The 18,836-nt window shown below is 38.2% G+C and overlaps 1 protein-coding gene across 1 annotated transcript in view; it reads right to left on the bottom strand.

The window, feature by feature from the left end:
* The window catches only part of SMPX (small muscle protein X-linked), a 59,677-nt gene that overhangs the window by 37,132 nt on the left and 3,709 nt on the right, over positions 1 to 18,836 (bottom strand). The window contains exon 2 of the mRNA XM_075196564.1: positions 1,778 to 1,838. Coding sequence (XP_075052665.1) covers positions 1,778 to 1,816 — 39 coding nt within the window. The 5' untranslated portion in view covers positions 1,817 to 1,838. The remainder of the gene's footprint in view (positions 1 to 1,777; positions 1,839 to 18,836) is intronic.

An 18,836-nucleotide genomic window follows, 5' to 3' on the forward strand; every position in this document is an offset into this window, starting at 1 on the left:
TGGAGAATTAGGAATGATGCTATTTTTAAGATATGTCGTCGCTTCTCAGCTTTTTATCTTATCAGGTTCCAAGTAAAGGGATGAGCTAGTTGCTTATGCTACTTAGTGTTGTTGTTTTTTTTTCCTTGCTGTAATGGGAAAAACAATTACATAGTGTTGTGATTATGTTCCATAGACAATTAGCAGCAAGTGACATCAGTTAGGTTACACACAGACTGGGCCTGATTCATTAAGGTAAGTAAGGCAAAAAAAAGTTTTCTCCTGGGCAAAACCATGTTACAATGCAAGGGGTGCAAATTAGTTTTTTTACTTTGCACATAAGTTAAATACTGTCTTTTTATTCATGTAGCACACGAATAGTTGATAGCTTATTTGTACACTGAAATTTAAAGTTGATCTAGGACATACCCTATCCCAACTATAAATCTGTGATCGCATTTTAAATTTACCTCCCCCTCCAATGCAACACGGTTTTGCCAAGGTGCAAAGGTACTCATTTTTTTGCTTTACTTTCCTTAATGAATCAGGCTGACTATGCTGCTTTGTTTACTTATCCTCGGTTAATGCAGTTAAAGCAATATAATGGCCGATTATCATTAGATTAGTCCCGAAAAGAGGGAGCACCAGCAAACTAGATTTAATATGTCAAAGACAAAGCATGCTGTTGGTATTTCTATGTGCATATTATTATTGTTGGATGTGTGATTAAAACAGATACAACCGTTTTACAACAGATCCACTATTTTCCCTTTTGCTTACAATAGTTCCATTGATTAAAGTGGACCTGTAATTTCCTAGATTTTAGCATAACTACACCATAAAAGTAAATAAACACATTTTTAAAATAAATAAATGGTTATCTACTGTCCGGATTACATTCTTAACCCCAGAGAGAGAAACACCACGGTATAAATCCATTTTGATGATGTGAGCGATAGGTGGTAGAAATTCATCGCGCATCCAGCTTGCTACTATTAACAGTGAGGGAGCTTATGTCCTATTCTGCTGTTAGGACAGCAAGATCTTAGAGCAGGATAGGGCAGAAAGACAACAATTGCTAACAGATAAAGTTCTAACCAGTTTGAAAATAAAAAGAATAAGAAATCTGAATATATAAAAAATCTATATCAATTTTTTATTTCACAATATTTGAATGATGAATGGCTAATTTAATGCAAACAAAGCTCTACAATAATACATTTAGAATACGTAAACATAAATATGCAGAAATAATGCACAGTCAGTAGAGAGTCTCCAGCCCTTAATAATGTAAAAACCGTCATGTGAATCAGGAATTCTGGCAATTCTGACATTTGACAGAAGCGCTGGTGTGTCTGAGAGTGTTAGTGTGTTGGTCTGGATATGTTTCAAATGTGTACTGAGCTGCAATTAGTCACCTAGACCTGTGTTTAATACATGAGTAATAGGCAGCAGTCACTACACTGTCTGAACCCACCCCTAGTGGTGTACTGGCCCAGCAGTGGCACCAGTAGACTCAATAGTGAGATGATAGACACAGTAATGGACTAATGTGCTTTGTATGCCAAGGCTGCTTTTTAGTCCCAGTCTGAACCTGAACAACAAAAATGTCCAATGCTCAGTGGTGAAAGTTTTGCTGTTTCTCACATGGAATGTGCATTGTGATGCTCAGTTATGCATAATTAGATGAACTCATATGCAAAAAGAATATATAAGTACCTGACAAATGTTGACACCAAATTGCAAGCAACAAAAATTTAATGGTATATTGTTTTAAACCCATTTAATAAAAACATACCTGGATAGATCTGACATTTGATGCTGGCTGTTTAGACATTTTAAAAGCTGGGATCTCCTTTCTGCAAACAAAGATAAAACAATCAGATTACATGTACCTGTTTAATGCTCATTCATTTCATGGGCAATGACACAATGCTTCTCACTTTCACCGTTGCCTGGATACTTCCACCAATTATATGGTAGAGCAAGAACACCTGAGCTCTGTTGTTGAATAATTAACAGTTAGAAATTATACCACTTGCACTACACATTCATGACACCAAGGAAACTGTTGCGCTCAGCATTAATAACTCCAGACTGTACACCTATGGATTACCAGTAATATAAATAATGTTAGGACTTGCTAGCCCTTTGCTGTATACACTTGTATTTTAGTATAGAAACATGCTGATTCCTGTCATTCCTTTATAGACATTTGTAACAATATGTACACAAGTAACCATAACAGCTGGTTTAAACTTTACTAGAAAAATGACAGAATATGATTGGTTGCTGCAGATACAGTTACCTGTGCACAGGTTTTCATAAATACCACCCATTATGTGTTAAGCCAATAACCTTAGCCATTTGTGCAGACTATGTAGATCCGCAGATGTCTATTCTTTCCTATTCTACAATACCCAGCAGATCTGTTCATTGACATGTTTGTGATGTAAATTCAAAGTTTGTTTTTCACATATTCTAAAATATTTTATTTGTGAGTCATAAAAATAGGTTCAAAATGTGTGTTGAGGTTTAAAATAAATACATTTTTAATGGAAATATGATGGGAACAATGTACCTCCAAAAAAACATAAACACAGACAAATGTATGTGTTGAAAAATTGTGTTTGTAAGAACTTTTGTGTAGTTATCCTAAACCCAAAATTTTATAGGAAATTACTCTTTTCTACTTAATTTACATGCACCCATACTTCTGCTGGGGGTGCGAGAGTAAATGTGTTTTGGCACAAATGCCTGTCAGCGTAATGAAATCATAACTTTGTTTAATTACTGTGGAGTTTGAGACCAATGACTCAGCACTAGTGGGGAGAATCAACACAAAGGCAGCCATGGGCAGTGGCAGAACTACCATTAGTGCAGCAGGTGCGGTGCAAAGGGGCCCATGGAGATAATGGGGCCGCTGCATGGGGAACTAGTGAACTCTGGGCCCCGGTTCCCTCCTCCCCGCTTCCCTGCACCGGGGCCTGAAGGATCATGCAACTGTGCATGATCCTTGAAAAACTAAGGGATGTCATTGCAACATGGCTTATCCCGCTTGGACTCTCCTGAGGATATGTCATTTATGATAACACCACCAATATTGTGAGAGCATTACAGTGGGGAGAAGTCCATCACATTCCCTGTTTTGCTCACACAATGAACTTGACACAATGACATGCAGGAGATGCTGACTGTGTCCAAAAATAATTTGGGTCATTCTGCAACAGCATGTAGGAGTTTGCAACTGCTGCAAGAAGAATCAAATTCGAGGGGTAATGTACTTTAGTCCAGAGCAGTAGAGAATACTTTCCATGTTGTGCAAGGTGCTGAAACCACTCTAAGTAGTCACCTGTGAAGTGAGTTCAGACACTGTTAGCTTGAGTCAAGTGATTCCCCTAATTAAACTTTTGGAAAAGCAGCTAGAGAAATTGAAGGAGGAAATGAAACTAAGCAATTCCGCTAATTATATAAGACTTATAGATCAAGTACTTTATTCGCTTCGCCAGGATCCGAGAGTTATCATCATCTTGAAATCAGATCACTACATTTTGGCAACTGTGCATGATCCTAGGTTAAGATTTATGTGTTCTCTTTCTTTCCAGCTGACCCAGATTTCAAGAGATGCAATGAGCTCCTGGTCAGCAAGCTGACAGCTCAAGTGGTACATGACACGAAGACTCATCGTCCCTCAGTTTCTTTGTCAACTGCTGCTTGGAAATAACTTAGCTTTCCCAAGACACCCAGTGGTGATGCAGATGATTCAGCACAACATTTTGACATTTGGTCTGGTGTAAAAGAATTGTCCAAAAATCGTGACAGCTCTTTCGTAAAATGAACTACAAATTCAACAGGGAAGGGCATTACCGGCAATTACATCAAAGCACAGAGACTTCTGTAATGGTGGATTCCAGCGTGGATGAATTAGTATTGTGTTAGGTTAATGTACACACTGATGAGGGTGAGGATGATGACAGTGTAGATTACAGGTGCTGGGATCTTGCTGAAAGAAGGGAGCTAGCTGATGCTGGTATGCTTGGTAATATTTTGGGTAGAATGGCATGTTGGCAATTTTATGCTTTTCTACAGTAAACTTTCACCTTTATTAGAAAGGTGTTTTTCTTTAAAAATAACAAGCTTTTTTTTATATTTTTGTTTCCCTGACTTAAAACCACTGTGCACTTGAACATAGGCTTTAGCACATGACGTAGAGGGATTAGTATCATCATGACTGAGACTGAAGAGTGACAAGAACAATGTGACTGAAGACTGGAGAGTGACAAGGACACTGCCACCCCTCCTATTTCTGTATGAGCTATGGCACAGTACAATGTGACTGCAGATTTTGAAGAACACTGACAGCCCTATTATTTCTATTTCAGCAGTGACAATTAGCAATGAAGCAATGCCACATAGACTGTAGACTGGCAACAAAACTGGGACCTCTCCTGTTTCTGTGTGAGCTATAATAACACAGTAAAATGTGACTGCAGATTTTGAAGAAAACCGCCAGCCCTATTATTTCCATTTCAGCAATGTCAATTAGCAATGGACCAATGGACCTCTCCTGTTTCTGTGTGAGCTATAATAACACAGTACAATCTGACTGCAGATTTTGAAGAACACTGACAGCCCTGTTATTTCTATTTCAACAATGACAATTAAGAACGGAGCAATGGACCTATCCTGTTTCTGTGTGAGCTATAACTCAGTAGAATGTCACTGGAGACTTTTAAGAAAACAGCCATTCCCTCCTCTTTCTGTTTTAGTTATGACGCTGCCAAACTGCACTAGAGACTGCCAAGAACCGTGCTACCCCTTCTGTGTCTCTCTGAGAAATGGCGCTGGATCGCCGTGGAGAGCGGTACTTATAGGATCCAAAACTCGCAAGATCCGATGACGCGACAATGACTTTTTGCCTTGATTTCACTTCCATGGGCGCGCGAAGGTACCGAGCCAGCTCGGCTTGGAATTCGGATCGGCGAAGTTCGGGTGGGCTCAGTTCTCAGAGAACCGAGCCCGAGCATCTCTAGTTTGTGTATCTACATAAGGCAAGCAACGAATAGACAGAGTGTATTGATACCCAGTTTCAAATCAAAACACATGTGCTCTTTTTAACAATGCTAGTTGCATCCAAACATGAATCAGGCCTAAATAATATTTAAAATACTATTAAAAAAATTAAAAACAATGGCTAAATTGTGTTCACAATTTTACCACAATGGGCTTTTAAGTATTAAAACTGGTTCAATGGATTCTGAATGATTTATCTTCATCCAAAACATTTTTTCAAAGTACAAGAACTATTATTAGTTGATTGAATCAGAGCACTTTAGATTACGGCTCACAAGATCTGCTTATTTCCAAGGCTTGTTTTCTGGGAAATGACAAGGTTATAATATGACCAAGAACACAATGATTACCAACTAGAACTGAAAGCCAACTGAAAACTTTATGATGCTACACTTAACATTAAGAGCTAGATTTATCAACACCTCCACATTTCATTTTTAGAAGGTTTGATAAATCTACCCCTAAGTCATTTACTGCACCTTAATTCTGCAGACAGCAGACTGACAGGTCAATGCGCATATCAACTCAACAAACCTTTATTTCAAGGTGAGTAGAATAATACAATTTGAACGTAAGTCCCCATGATATGGTACAACTATGTTACTTCTGTGTCACCCTTTCAATGTATTTACATTTTACTCTATTGCTTTTAAATGTTGTTTACCCAGAAATATTTTTTGATCACGGCAGAAAATAGCCCTTTGTCCAATCTAATCTGTGTATTTTGGCTATTCCAAGTCTACCCCAGACACTTCTAAAATACCAGTAAATCCTCAATAAATAACCCTTCCTTTTCATACCTGTCCATTGTGTAGGGTTTTTGGAGGAAGCCCTGCTAGAGTAAACTGTTACTGTATAGCAACACGGAACTATTATTCAGCTAGACATCCAAGTGTGCAAGCAATGGTGGGCCTACAATGAGGCAACCTCAAGTAGCTGTCCCACTGGGCATTACATTCTGGGCAGGTGGCAGAAAGAAGGGAATTGTTTTAAAAAATGCAGAGATCCTTGCTGCAAAAATTAATGGTATTTATTCTTTTGGCAGATCTAATTATGCATAAAATTTACAATACTTTTCATTTCATTTGTATAGAACTCATACATAAATATTCATTACAAGTTAACCCGTGCATGATACTCATGCATTCTAGTCAAATCAAGCTACTTAAGGTGTTAAAAAGGTTCTTGTCATGCATTTGGGGCTAGCCCAGGCCTCCTCAGGGGAAGAGCGTTACTTCCCGACGTAAGCGCCCTTTTTTAACGTGGGTTTGTCCACATGTCACCACCTCATCATTCTTCTACCATCACCTCTTCCTTCATCTTCATCGCCACATCCTTAATCTCCATCGTCTTACTGTTCTAAATCCTCTCAATACACAACGTTTCTGCTAAACACCTTATCACTGTGCTCAATCAGTCTTACTTGAAGGGCAGTATTCATAACCTGCACTTTCACATCACTTTTTCTCCGTACTCGTGAAAATGCGACATACAATTGTCCATGACCAAACACAGGCTCTGGTAAATAAATACCCACACGGTCAAGAGTTTGAGCCCTCAACTGGTAAATTTAGCCTTTACTACCCCTCCCACGGGGGGAAGGGGGGATGATGGAAGTTAACTGACTTCACTATTATAATTTTTTTGTCAAATAATGTCAGTATACCAAATTTCAGGTCAATTGGATGAGCCCTTTTTGAGAAAATAGTTTTTTCCAAAAACACACACACACTAAGACACATCGCTAGGCTTATATATATTAGATTAGAGGAGGAGTCCTGCAGAGTAACAGTCATACTCGTCAATGACAACTTCTACAAACTGGTAGAGAATAGGCAATAAATAAAATCCATACTACATCAGAATTTGTTGGTACCTCCTTTGAATATGAATTTAAAACAAAAATGTGTGAAGAAAAAGTACATTTTGGTTTCCGTGTACTGTTATTTACTCATCATCTACAATACATTAATGATGACTGAGAAAAGAAATAATGGCAGCTTCTGGTCAGGTTGAGGTTGTGGAGCACATTTATAATATGTTTATTTCACTCAACCATACAGTATGAATACAAGCATTTTATGTAGCATTTCATACCTATTGGTATATTTGCGTGGGCGGTCACTATGGAACCTTATATCACATATGTTACTGTGCTTTTATGTGTAATCATTCATTTCAGAACAATAGGAACCATTAATAAAGCTGCTTTAGGTAATCTCAGTTAGACTAGGTACCCACTACTACGTTTTCAGCCGATTATCGGGCCAATCAGATGATAAACGACTGATTGGCCCAATATCACAGTAGTGTGTACCCTGGAACGATGAATGATCATCAATCCAAAGCACATAAAATCGTTGATCGAGGTTTTCAAATTGACTTGAAAATCTTGTTCAATGAAGGAACAGTGTCATTGTCATTCATATTCTGCACTGTGTATTCACTCTACAGAGTTGGAACTACAGATGGGGGGCAGACTCACATGCCTTGAAATGCAGTCTGAGAGCATGGGAGCCGATCCCTGGAGCGAACCGATGCTTATGACAGATGAAGAGCACAGATCTGAAGGTAATTGTGTACAGTGTGTACACATGAATTGGCAGGCTGTTCGGGTATTTTTATTTTCCTGTCATTTGTAAATTGATAATAGTTTATTTTTCCTACAGTGTGTACCTAGTCTTATCTTTGCTATTCATTTGTAAAGCACTAGTATTGTCTTCAGTGCTTTGAGGAGTAATAAAACATGCAATATTCCCTTACAGGCTAATAGAGATCACAATCTGGAGGTTAAACCGAGCACAAGAAAAATAAGATGTGTACTGGTCTCCCGTGACCACATTTCCTGCCTCTAAAAATTGGTCTTTCAAGGGCATTGGAAAAGAGATGGTTTGTCCAATAGAAAAAATAAACAGTATGCCGGACAAGTTGCTCTGATTTATGTATTTGAAAGGGGAATCTACATAAGATTGATTTTTTTTTTCCATTAGTTTTAAATTTATCAAAATCGCAACAAGCAAAAATTGTGAATTCATTGTCCAAATTCTATAATATGCCAAGCATCATTTTTCTTCAAAATCAAGTAAATTGTGGAGATTTTAGATATTTATTTTTCTAAATTTTAGAGTGTCTCCTATTCATTTAAAAAATAAAGCCCATGGAAATGAATGAGCCATTGAAATGAGTGGAGCTCCACTGCACTGTTAATTGTCTTTTCCCATATCAATAAATATTCAAGTAATCACTAGTGATGTGGTGTATAAGCCAGGAGGAGTACATGATGCTCCCCCTTTATCACCAGCTATTTACAAGCAATTGTTGGAATTTGCTTATATTTGGCTGTTGTTGAAGGGCAGCTGCATGTATTACTCACTGAGTGGTAGACAGCAACTGTGTGCTCGCGTATTTGTTTCTGTTTTTTTTTCCTCCCATTGGACTACAAAGTACCAAGAATGAAGACAAATTTTTATTTCTAATTAGACTACTTTGGATCAAAAACAAAGAAAGAGAAAATAATTTTATTTAATCACTGCACATCCACGAATCATGAAAGAAGAATAATTTATTTTATGTTAATAAAAGGGTAAACAAGGGTAAGGGAGGGGTTTTTTAAAAACAAAACCAAGCAATTTTTATTTGTGTGTTTATTTTATTTTACTCTTTTAATATAATGGAAAGCGGTCTTATACTGGCACCACAGGGGTGACAAGGCTGCCACTCTAGGAGTACCAATATTCTTAATTACCCTGATCATACACAGGGTTGGATGTCTCTGGGGGCATGTGGATGGAGGGGGGTAACCCCCCTCCCTCCCCTTAAGCTGGGTACACACTACACAGTTTTCATCCAATAATCGGCTAAATCAGCCCACATACTACCGCTCATTCAAAAGTCGGGTCAGTGTGTGCAGTGACACGATGGTCGAAAGTCTGCCCAAATGGATGATTGTCGCCTCATTTGGTTGGTCGTACCGTTTAATATTTTCGTTCCAATCTTGTTTCCGCTGTGTAGTGTGTATAAACTTCCGACCAATTCACAACAGTAAGTACGAAATTACAGGCATTGCTCAAGACAACATGGCTGTAAAAAGTCGCTAAAGGGACGTCCGCTCTTCCCTTTATCGTCCTAAACAAGGCTAGTGTGTATGCAGTCCATGGACCGAGCGATCGGACCATCGATCGCATGTAAAATCGCTCGGCATAAAAAGTTGGTCGAAATTTCTGTAGTGTGTACCGAGCATAAGATGTAGCAGCCCTGCATGGGTCGCCATGAATAACAGAACATTGTTAAGATTCAATAGTAGTGTTAAGATTTTTATCATTATTTCTTCACATAGACTTTTAGAAGATCCTACTGCCTATTCCAGAAAGGGCTCAAGAAACTATAACAATACATAATAAAAGATCAAAATTTCTGGTGCAGCACTGTTAGTTTTCTGAAGATCAGGACAGCTATAACTATAATAAATCAACTGATAAGATTTGTGAGAGCTGTGCTTGAGATATGAAAGGAAGATGTATTACAAAATAGGGTAAACTTCCGATTCAGATGGTGATGTAAATTATATATTGTAGTTTTGTGTCATACAAACATATCATATTTATTATAGCGAGAGCATACTTTTCTGAAAGTTCCTGTTATTACAAGCCTAACCTAACCAGGCTTTAAAGGTTTTATGCCTATCTATTACTAATTACATTGCTTTATCTTGTGGCTTCAGTCTGTGCTTTTCAGCCATGTAATTGTGTAAGCTGGCAGCTGTTTATTTTGTTATATTGCAGGGGAACGAAAATAAACAAATCTGTCGATATAAATGTATGACTAAAAACTGCAGAAGTAAGCGAGAAAGAAAGTCAGTAAACTTTTCAGGAGGGCATGAACAAGGGATGGGGAATGACAGTTTATACAGTCTTTACTCAAATAAATGCACAGAGGTGATAGGGCCTGGCTCTATATAGTTGATCCAACCCTATTGATCCTCAGTGCTGAGCATTAGGCACCCCAACATGTGGGTTAGATGGGACTAGGTATACACCATACTGGTCACCACTGTCCCCAATATATTTGGGAAATCATTCAGTCCTTTTTCTAAGTTTGAAAAACACCCTGATCTTATAACACATGTAATTCCTCTCAGAGGCAAGGATATCCTTCTCTTTATGGGAAGGTCTGGATGGTGTGCCCCCTCAGTACAGCCAAACTATAGCAGTCTCTGATTGATATAGTGCTGAACTCCTGTAGTGCTCTACAAAAATGCGACTAGTACATAGATATATTATTGATATTTTACATTCTGAATACTCTCAATATTTGGCCTAATTGTGAAAAAGTGAATAAATATTACATTGCAATACAGTAATTGGAATATAAGCAGTATGAGAAATTCTGTGCAGCTAGCATGGAGTGAAAGTGTAGAATAACATGTCTATGTACACAGAAAAAAAAATGTCAATGTGCCTTTGAACATTGCGTAAGGCAGCCAGGGTTAACTAATAACTGCATTCACGTTCATGAGCACCATGTGACCGGAGCAAGCCCCAGCTACATCACCCTTGTCTGGCCAAACACAGAAAGGGGTGTACGCATGGACATAATTTTAATTTCCTACACAAGACGAGAGCCATTAGAGATACTAACAGGTGCAATAAATGAGGGTACTTTCTGAAGGGGGCGATAAATAGCGAGAGTTATAGCGGGCAAGGAGGGTGTAAAGAAAAGAGTGTACCTATCAAGTAGTAAAATAATTTAAGTTCACATTTATGAAAAGGACCTTGATGGCAATGATAAGTCTGATTTCTGAATTACTTTTTGCCATAATTTAACAACAAACATTTCAGAAGACATCTGAGCAATACTCAACTACTCCAATGATACTGGCCTGGAGTGATAAAAGTTTCCACTTAATGGAGCCAGTCTCTCCAATTGTGCACATGCAAATTTGAAAGCCATGATCTGCGCTTTCAGTTCCACTAATGGGGGGAATTGAATAAAGTTTTAAAAAAAGCTTGACTTTAAAAATTAAAAGTATATTCTAAACCATGTATGTATTAAGAAAATACTTTATTCAAAGGAAAAAGTATTTTGGTGCTTTCCTGTTATCTGGAGCCATTTGAAAAAAATGGTTATTTTTATAAATTATTTGAAAAAAAATATTTCAACTGACATTTAAAACTTTACTGTTATCTGGAGCCATTTAAAAAAAAAAAAAATACAAAAATTAATTTATTCATTCTGCCTTCTACCGAAAGAGAGGCTGTGGCATTTATGCAAAAGCAAGGAATACTACCAGCTAGGATACTGCGACAAAGAAATCAAGAAATGAAGCTCTACTTTGATTTGGGTATTTCTTGGAATTGTAGAAAATCTACTTGTCGAGAAGAAAGTCAACATTCGCCAAGGAAATTGGTTCACTGACAGTCATCTACCATTCGTGACAACTGTTCGCTTCTTCTATTGCTGAGTCAAGAAATTGACATCGATCAGGTTGTGCAAAGAGAAATTGGGCATGAACAAAAAAACATGCGAGACATCTGTGCCAAGTACCTCAATCAACAGCCAAAACAGAAGATCAAAGGCTAAGGATTAAGTGTCGAAAACGACGAGAGCTTGTTTACTAAGCGTAAGAACAATGCCGGCCGATTGCTTCCTCAGCGGTGGATCTTCGGAGGACTCTGTCTGGAGACGCACAAGTGCTTTTTGATAAAAGTGGACGATCGCAGTGCGGAAACGTTAATGATGGCGATTTTGGACAATATCGAAAGAGGCTCTATAATATACTCAGATAGTTGGCACGATTACAAGACAGAAGAACTGGAAAAAGCCGGATTTCAACATTTCAAAGTAAATCATGGCTACAATTTTGTCGATCCTGACACTGATGTCCATACTCAGAGTGTTGAAGGAATGTGGGGATCTGTTAAATGGCGGAAAAAACGGCACAGAAGAACAGCGCGGCAGCATTTGAAGTCGTATTTAGCCAAATACATTTGGAGACTGGAAATCGGAGAAGACAACGTATTCGAGTCACTTTTGGATGCAATTAAAATTTTCTGGTCTCTGGAAAATAAATTTAAAAAATGGCATAAATTACAAAATGGCTCCAGATAACAGGAAAGTATCTATTTTTTATTGGTTTTGTCCTGTTAATGCCATCCTGAGAAATAATATTTTCAGACAGGAAGAGAAGTGACAGGCAGAGAAGCTTTGTGGGGCGAAGATTCTAGCAAGCGAGAAAAATCAGTCACTGACGGATGTGACAAGTAGAACAACATTCTGAGTGGAGTTAAAAGGAAGATGGTGCTAAGAGAAACATCAGAAGAAAGACCCACGATAGGTCCAATGCATGAAAGATTCAAAAAGTTGATTCACAAAATAAAGGCAACTACTTTTGTACTGATATAGAGCAGACTTTGGATATTTGGGTAGTACTCGCCTCTTTACTTGTCCCTTTGTCCTAAGTGTACATTAGCTGGAAAATAAATCACTGGGCCATCAATAGACACTTGGTAAATGGTTTGAATATAAATCCATTGCACTATTCTTAGATTTTGAACACTTTGGAGATTATGGTATCCTTAAAACAGATAAAAAGCAGTAAACTTGTTTCATTATGAATCCGGAAGCATTGATTCTATAACACCTATTAGTTTATTTAAGTCAGGGAGCAGTGACAGACAGAGAGGCAATGTGAGGAAGGGATTTGAGGGTATCAGCATAAGCAGAATAGAAAAAGGAAAAGTAAACACAAGCAACATATAGTAAAACTGCAGGTTAGAATAAAAGTGAATTAGGGATTAAATCAAAAGACAACAAGAAACCTCAATGCCAGGAATGGATTGCAATGATACTCAAGAAATGTGCCAACACAGACGCCAAGGTTTCCTGATCAGGGATTACAGGAATAAAGCTGGGTACACACTACAGAAAATTACTGCAGATGTGATTTCTGTAACGATTTTACCAGCAACTGAAAGTCCTGATGAGCATGCAGATTCATGTGTACAACTACATGATTTACCTTCAGATCTGTGCTCTTCATCTGTCATAACCATCTGCTGAGAAGATCGTGACTCTGCACACTCCATAGAGATCTGCCTACACCGCTGGTCGTGAGTGCATACACACTTCCACATTTGCCCGACATCATTGATACTGATTTTGGTCAGTTTATAAAATCAAATCAAGCGATACAATGTGCTTTGGTGCAATAAAACATGATCGTGGGAACGTACACAATAATGCAATATCGGAACTAACAGTCGTTTATCTTGTGACACACGATAATTGGTTGAAAAACCTGTAGTCTTTACCCAGCTTTAGTCTATGTGGATCAGGAGACAGCAGTCAACGGCATCACTCACCTGATCCAAATAACTGATCAACTATCAAATCACTAAATTTGTAAACAGCATACAAAATAAAGAACACTTTCAAACAGTGCAAACATATTGTCACTGCATTTAATGCCTCTCTACAGTCCTTCCAAAAAACACAGAGAGACTGAGAGCATGGTCTGTAGGATAAATCTTCAATATTCACCAGAAAGCACTGTATGATATGGTGACATTACAAATAAACAATAGTAATAATAAAAATTAAAAAATATTGCAAGTGCCATGTATGCACATACAGGGCCTGATACATGCTCAGACGACAACCTGCATGCAACTAACGTTTAAAAAACAAGCATGGAACTTGAGCGTAGTTCCAACCATATGCAGATCCAATCAGATCTCTAGATATGTTTCAATTTGAATCTGGGTGTAATTATGCTCTGTCTACACAGTACTTGCCGTGTGTTAAAAGACAGAGCACAACACAGGATATGCACATGCATATGTGTAATATCCCATCAGAACACATGGGGAAATAAATGTTATAAAATAAATTAACAGCTCACAATACCATAATCATTAATAGAATATGTTTAATTTTTTTTCCATTAAATACATAAATCAAGATGTTCTTAATGTGTACTGTATATCCAATGCATTTTTATACTCTTTGACTTGCATACAAATGTCGTGACAGTCATCACTATCAGTTGGCACTTCCATCTACCCTCCAGCTGGTAGAATAATGTAGTGAAACCTAAGATAAATTGGTCACATCTGCATTGGAATGCCCTAGGCACACCCTCACTGTACATTACCTAAATTCATTCACCCCCATTCCGCCCTTCAAGTCGTAGACAGTCATAGATGTCATTTGCATTCAGAATTTAATTGCATGCAGTTATGTTCATTGGCGTAAGGTCCATTTCTGAACATGTGCAGAGCAACTTCACGCAAGTTATGGCACTCAAACAGACGTACATCTGAACACAAATAAGGACCGCAGTCTTTTTTAATCTACTTTCACTGTTAAAATCAGCAATGATATATGTCATGATTGACCATCCTAGAATATTGATTGCAGGAGAATTTAATTTAATTTATAATTGTAAACATTTACCAGCATCTCCAGGATTGTTCAATTACTTTTGAGGTAAACAGTTGAATTTAATGAATTATTAGCTTTTTCTTTTTTACCTAAATGACTTATAATGATTCTACTTCCAGCTTTCATCTTTCCCAAATAGCTGGGACATTATAGTGAGCACAGCTCACTATAATGTCCCAGGTCAGGAAGTGAAGGCTGCACTTAGTGCTCTGGCCTTATAGGGCTCTTTGACACTTTGACACTCTCCTTCTTTAGCTAAGACAGGTTTTAATTCCTAGAAATTTCTAACAATGAACTTTTATTTTCCTAGTATTAAATTTAAATTCCCTTAAATTAGTATTATTAGTGGGAATGTATAACTATAATATTTTAACAGTATCTACCATGCCAAAGGAAGCATGTGGTAGCTTTAATGAATTAAAAATAGGTGACATAGATGTCATAGTTTTCTGTTTCAAAGCAATGGCACCACCAACCAGGCATTAGTGTTCCCCAACCATTCTGGAATTGTTACACACCTGCCAAAAAAGATGGCACATGCTTCATTTTATCTGACACACCAGAATAATGGACAAATATGAGTATTATAATGAAATATAGTTCATATATATAATCCTTAAAGCAGAGATGTTTTTTGTTTTTTTTGTAATTCTTCTGAAAGATCCAGTCTGATGTCTTGATACACAAATGTTCCCTAACACCCTGGTTGGGAATCACTGCTATATATAAGGAGTATTAGGGCAGAAATAAAGTAAAATGATACATGCAAAGGAAGTGGCAAGCATCAATGTGAGGAGACTGTAAAATTTGTTTCTACAGATGCGCATTGAAGATAGAATTTCTCCTCCAAGGTCCTGACTTCTTAATTATAGTATGTTCCAATAGATTGAAAAAAATGGATGTAACCATTTCTTCATTGAAAATCTATATACAGCTATCCAGATTGTTTTACTATGGAAGAAACTCCCTTAATCCTCAGTCTTTTTATAGCAGTGGCTTAGCAATAGGCACCTACAACACCATGTGGGAGAAATTAGATCCAGCAAATAATATACAGTGTATTCATCACTTGATACATTTTGACCTTTGCTGGCAACAAAATATTCCATTTTAACAAACTTGGCATTTGTACAAATACATGCAGCATGGAACTGTCTGTCTTTGCCAATGCAAATTGTAAAGTTTATCTTCTCTGTGCAGTGCCAACAACATTTCTATAACTGAAAAAACTGAAGCAAGTTTCAGAAATTTGTTCTGTGCTGTTCAACAAAATCTAAGAGCTTTGTAATATGAGATGTCTGTTAAATGCTTTGTTTAGCAGCCATAATGTATAATGCTGTTTGTTTGGGTTGTTTTATTTTGTGTGTGCTTTGTGATGTTTGATCAAGAAGATAAACATGCTTTCATATAATTCATGGACCTGTCAGGTGTTTAGACCTTAAATTACTTAACCCCCTAACAAATAATACACACCTGAGTTTACTTCTGAAGAAACAGAATGTATTTCTAGATCAAATACAATGTAAGATAAATCATTTTAGGCTAATGATTTGCTGGCTTTAGCAAAGAACTCCTCAATGCCAACCGATTGCCACCTGTCTAGCTTCCAAGACCAGCCCTAAAACTACAGCTTTGTTCCTGGTAAAATGTACCTGGATATGCCCATATTTTTTAATAGTGTTATGCTTTATATTCAGTGTGATTACCGCTATCTAAAAAAAGAAAAACAGGATGCAATATATCCAAATAAATTAAGAATGTAATAATGCAGTGATTTTAAGCCTGAAGTCCTCCTTTATTAAATATCTCGAAGGAGTTGTACAACCTCTTGGAATCAAGAGACTGAATTAGCAGGTATTACTGGACAAAGAGGGTTTTACAAAATTGGATGTAAGATGATATGACCCCATCATCCATTTCTATGCAGCCAAAAATGTTTCTGGTTCAGTTTTTTGGCTGGTGGCATAAATTTTGTGATTGGTAGTGAGTTTGTCTGACCCTTTAAACCATAATGGCATTTTATTTATGTTCGTTTTCTTTTTTTTAAATTGTCTTGTTCCACCCTACTCTTCTTCATTTGTGAACAGTTAACCCTGTTATGGCTGTCAAACAATGCAATGGGGATAGCAGTTTGACTGCATATATACTCTGATGGATCAACCCCAGGTAGCATTATGACTTTGCAGAAAAGGTGACCATATAGCCTACAGAGATTTAAAGTGAAAATATGTATTTCAGTAACATGCACCAATCTGTCCCTGCATTTTCTGCTGCCCTTAGTTTTTATCTATGTGGTTTGCCATTAAATATGGAACTGGAAGTGTACCTCTAAAATAATGTAGAGGCAACTTCCAGGAACATGAATGTTTACATCTTTATCTATGCCCCTCATTTTTATATATAAGTATGACTAACTGAGCAATACCTTGGTTTATATGTTAGAAGCAACATTCAATAAGATGTATTTACTAGCACTGCATTTAGGTGAAACATTTGTCCAGAACCACAGCAACCAATCAGCAATGAGCTTCTATCTGTCGACTTCTAGTTAGAAAATAAAAGTAAGTGTCTGATTGGCTGTTAGTGTTTTGTGAAAAATGTTCACCTAAATGCAATGTTATTCATATTCAGTATGCTGTGCAAGTTCACACTTATCTATGTAAACTGCAACAGTTAATTAGGATCATGTTCAGTGGTCATATTAGATTGGGGTGTAGTGTCATGTGTTCACAGGGTCTGCATTACCACTAGGTGCCTAAGGAGCACCAATGTTTAGTAGGAGGTACCTAAAAAAATGAATGAGGGACATAATTTCTATTTAATCCATTTAACTTTCGATTCTGATCTGCGAATATTCTGGCTGCTGGCTGTTGCTACTTCATTTCAGTGATAGGCCGGGAACGTGGTGCTAGGCAATGATATCATAGCCTAGTACCCCAACCCTGAAACAGAGGAGCAGAAGTATAATGCCACCAACCCCTCCTCCCCTGCATGTTTCACACAAGGTAAGAAGTGGAAAGTGGGGGTGGGTTTAAAGCAGCTAAGGAAAATCACAGTATTTTGCATTACAAGAGGTATGCATGGCCTTACAGTAGTAAATGAATAGTCAATGTACCACTGGCAATGTCTGGATCTGTAAAAGGCCAAATAGATATCACTGGCCATCTCTCCTTTGTCCAGCTGAGGGCTGAATATTTGGTCCCTAACTCCCAATTCTTTCGATCTTTGCAGCTCAGGCATGGCCTGGCATCACAGTTTAGCAGGGACATGCCTCAGCTAGTGGATTCCCCCTTGAAGAGTCTGGTGCACAGGTCAGCTCGTGAGAGGCAATATCTGTTTATATGCTGTACTCCTCCCGCAGCTGTCACCGGAGGGTTTGAACCCTCTTAAAGTTAAGTGAGACACTGATCTGGGTGACATCTCTGATGAGGACTGGAATATTATGACTGGTGGCACTAGAAAGGCCACTTCCTACCTATGGTTCCAGCAGGTGCACTGGGACACCGCGGCAACTCCCACTGCCACAACTGTGGTGCCTTCTTGGGCACCTTTTGGCACATGATCTGGCTATCCCGGTTGTACATGCCTACTGGGGCTCAGTGTAGCGCTGCATTTCCTCCACGCTAGAGACTGCCCCTGGTTTATGCCCGCAGGTCTGTCTTTTTGGCCTCAAGCTGGAAGAGCATCTTGGTAAACCACTGTTTAAATATATATTCCATTTACCCTCACTTGCCATGGTGATCATAGTGCGGGGATGGATGGTGCCAGAACCCCCCAGTGTTTTTTTGCCTGCATTGCCCTGGTAAATGATGTTTGGAAACACGCGAGATTCATGTATGAGTGTAGGGAGGCTATAAACACATATCATAAGGTCTTGCATCCCTGGTACAAGTCCAACTTTGCTATTCATCCTCACCAAGATGATTAGGATATTGGGGTATATATTGGAGCCCTGGGGTAATGTTCACTATAGAATTTCTACTCTTGTCAGGAGGTGGTCTTCCAGCCCTGCATGACACTGTCACGTTAATGCATGGCCACTCTGATGGGTCGCTGTGCTGATTAATATTATGGTACATTGCTACTGCTCTTATCTATGTCTGCTGCTTTGCTGCACTTCAAATGGCTTTGTAACAGTCTTAATGTATATGTCCTTTGAATAGATATGTTCTCACGGCAAATGTCTTGCTGCTTTATCTCAGTGATAGGCTGGGTACATGGCGCTAGACAATGATATCATAGCCCAGTACCCCAATCCCGACACAGAGGAGCAGAAGCACAATGCCGCCAGCCCCCCCACCCCCACCCTCCCCTTAGAATTGTTTATGTTATATAGTCAGGCA

This window comes from Mixophyes fleayi, chromosome 2 (genome assembly GCF_038048845.1).
Source record: "Mixophyes fleayi isolate aMixFle1 chromosome 2, aMixFle1.hap1, whole genome shotgun sequence".
NCBI classification, from domain to species: Eukaryota; Metazoa; Chordata; class Amphibia; order Anura; family Limnodynastidae; genus Mixophyes; species Mixophyes fleayi.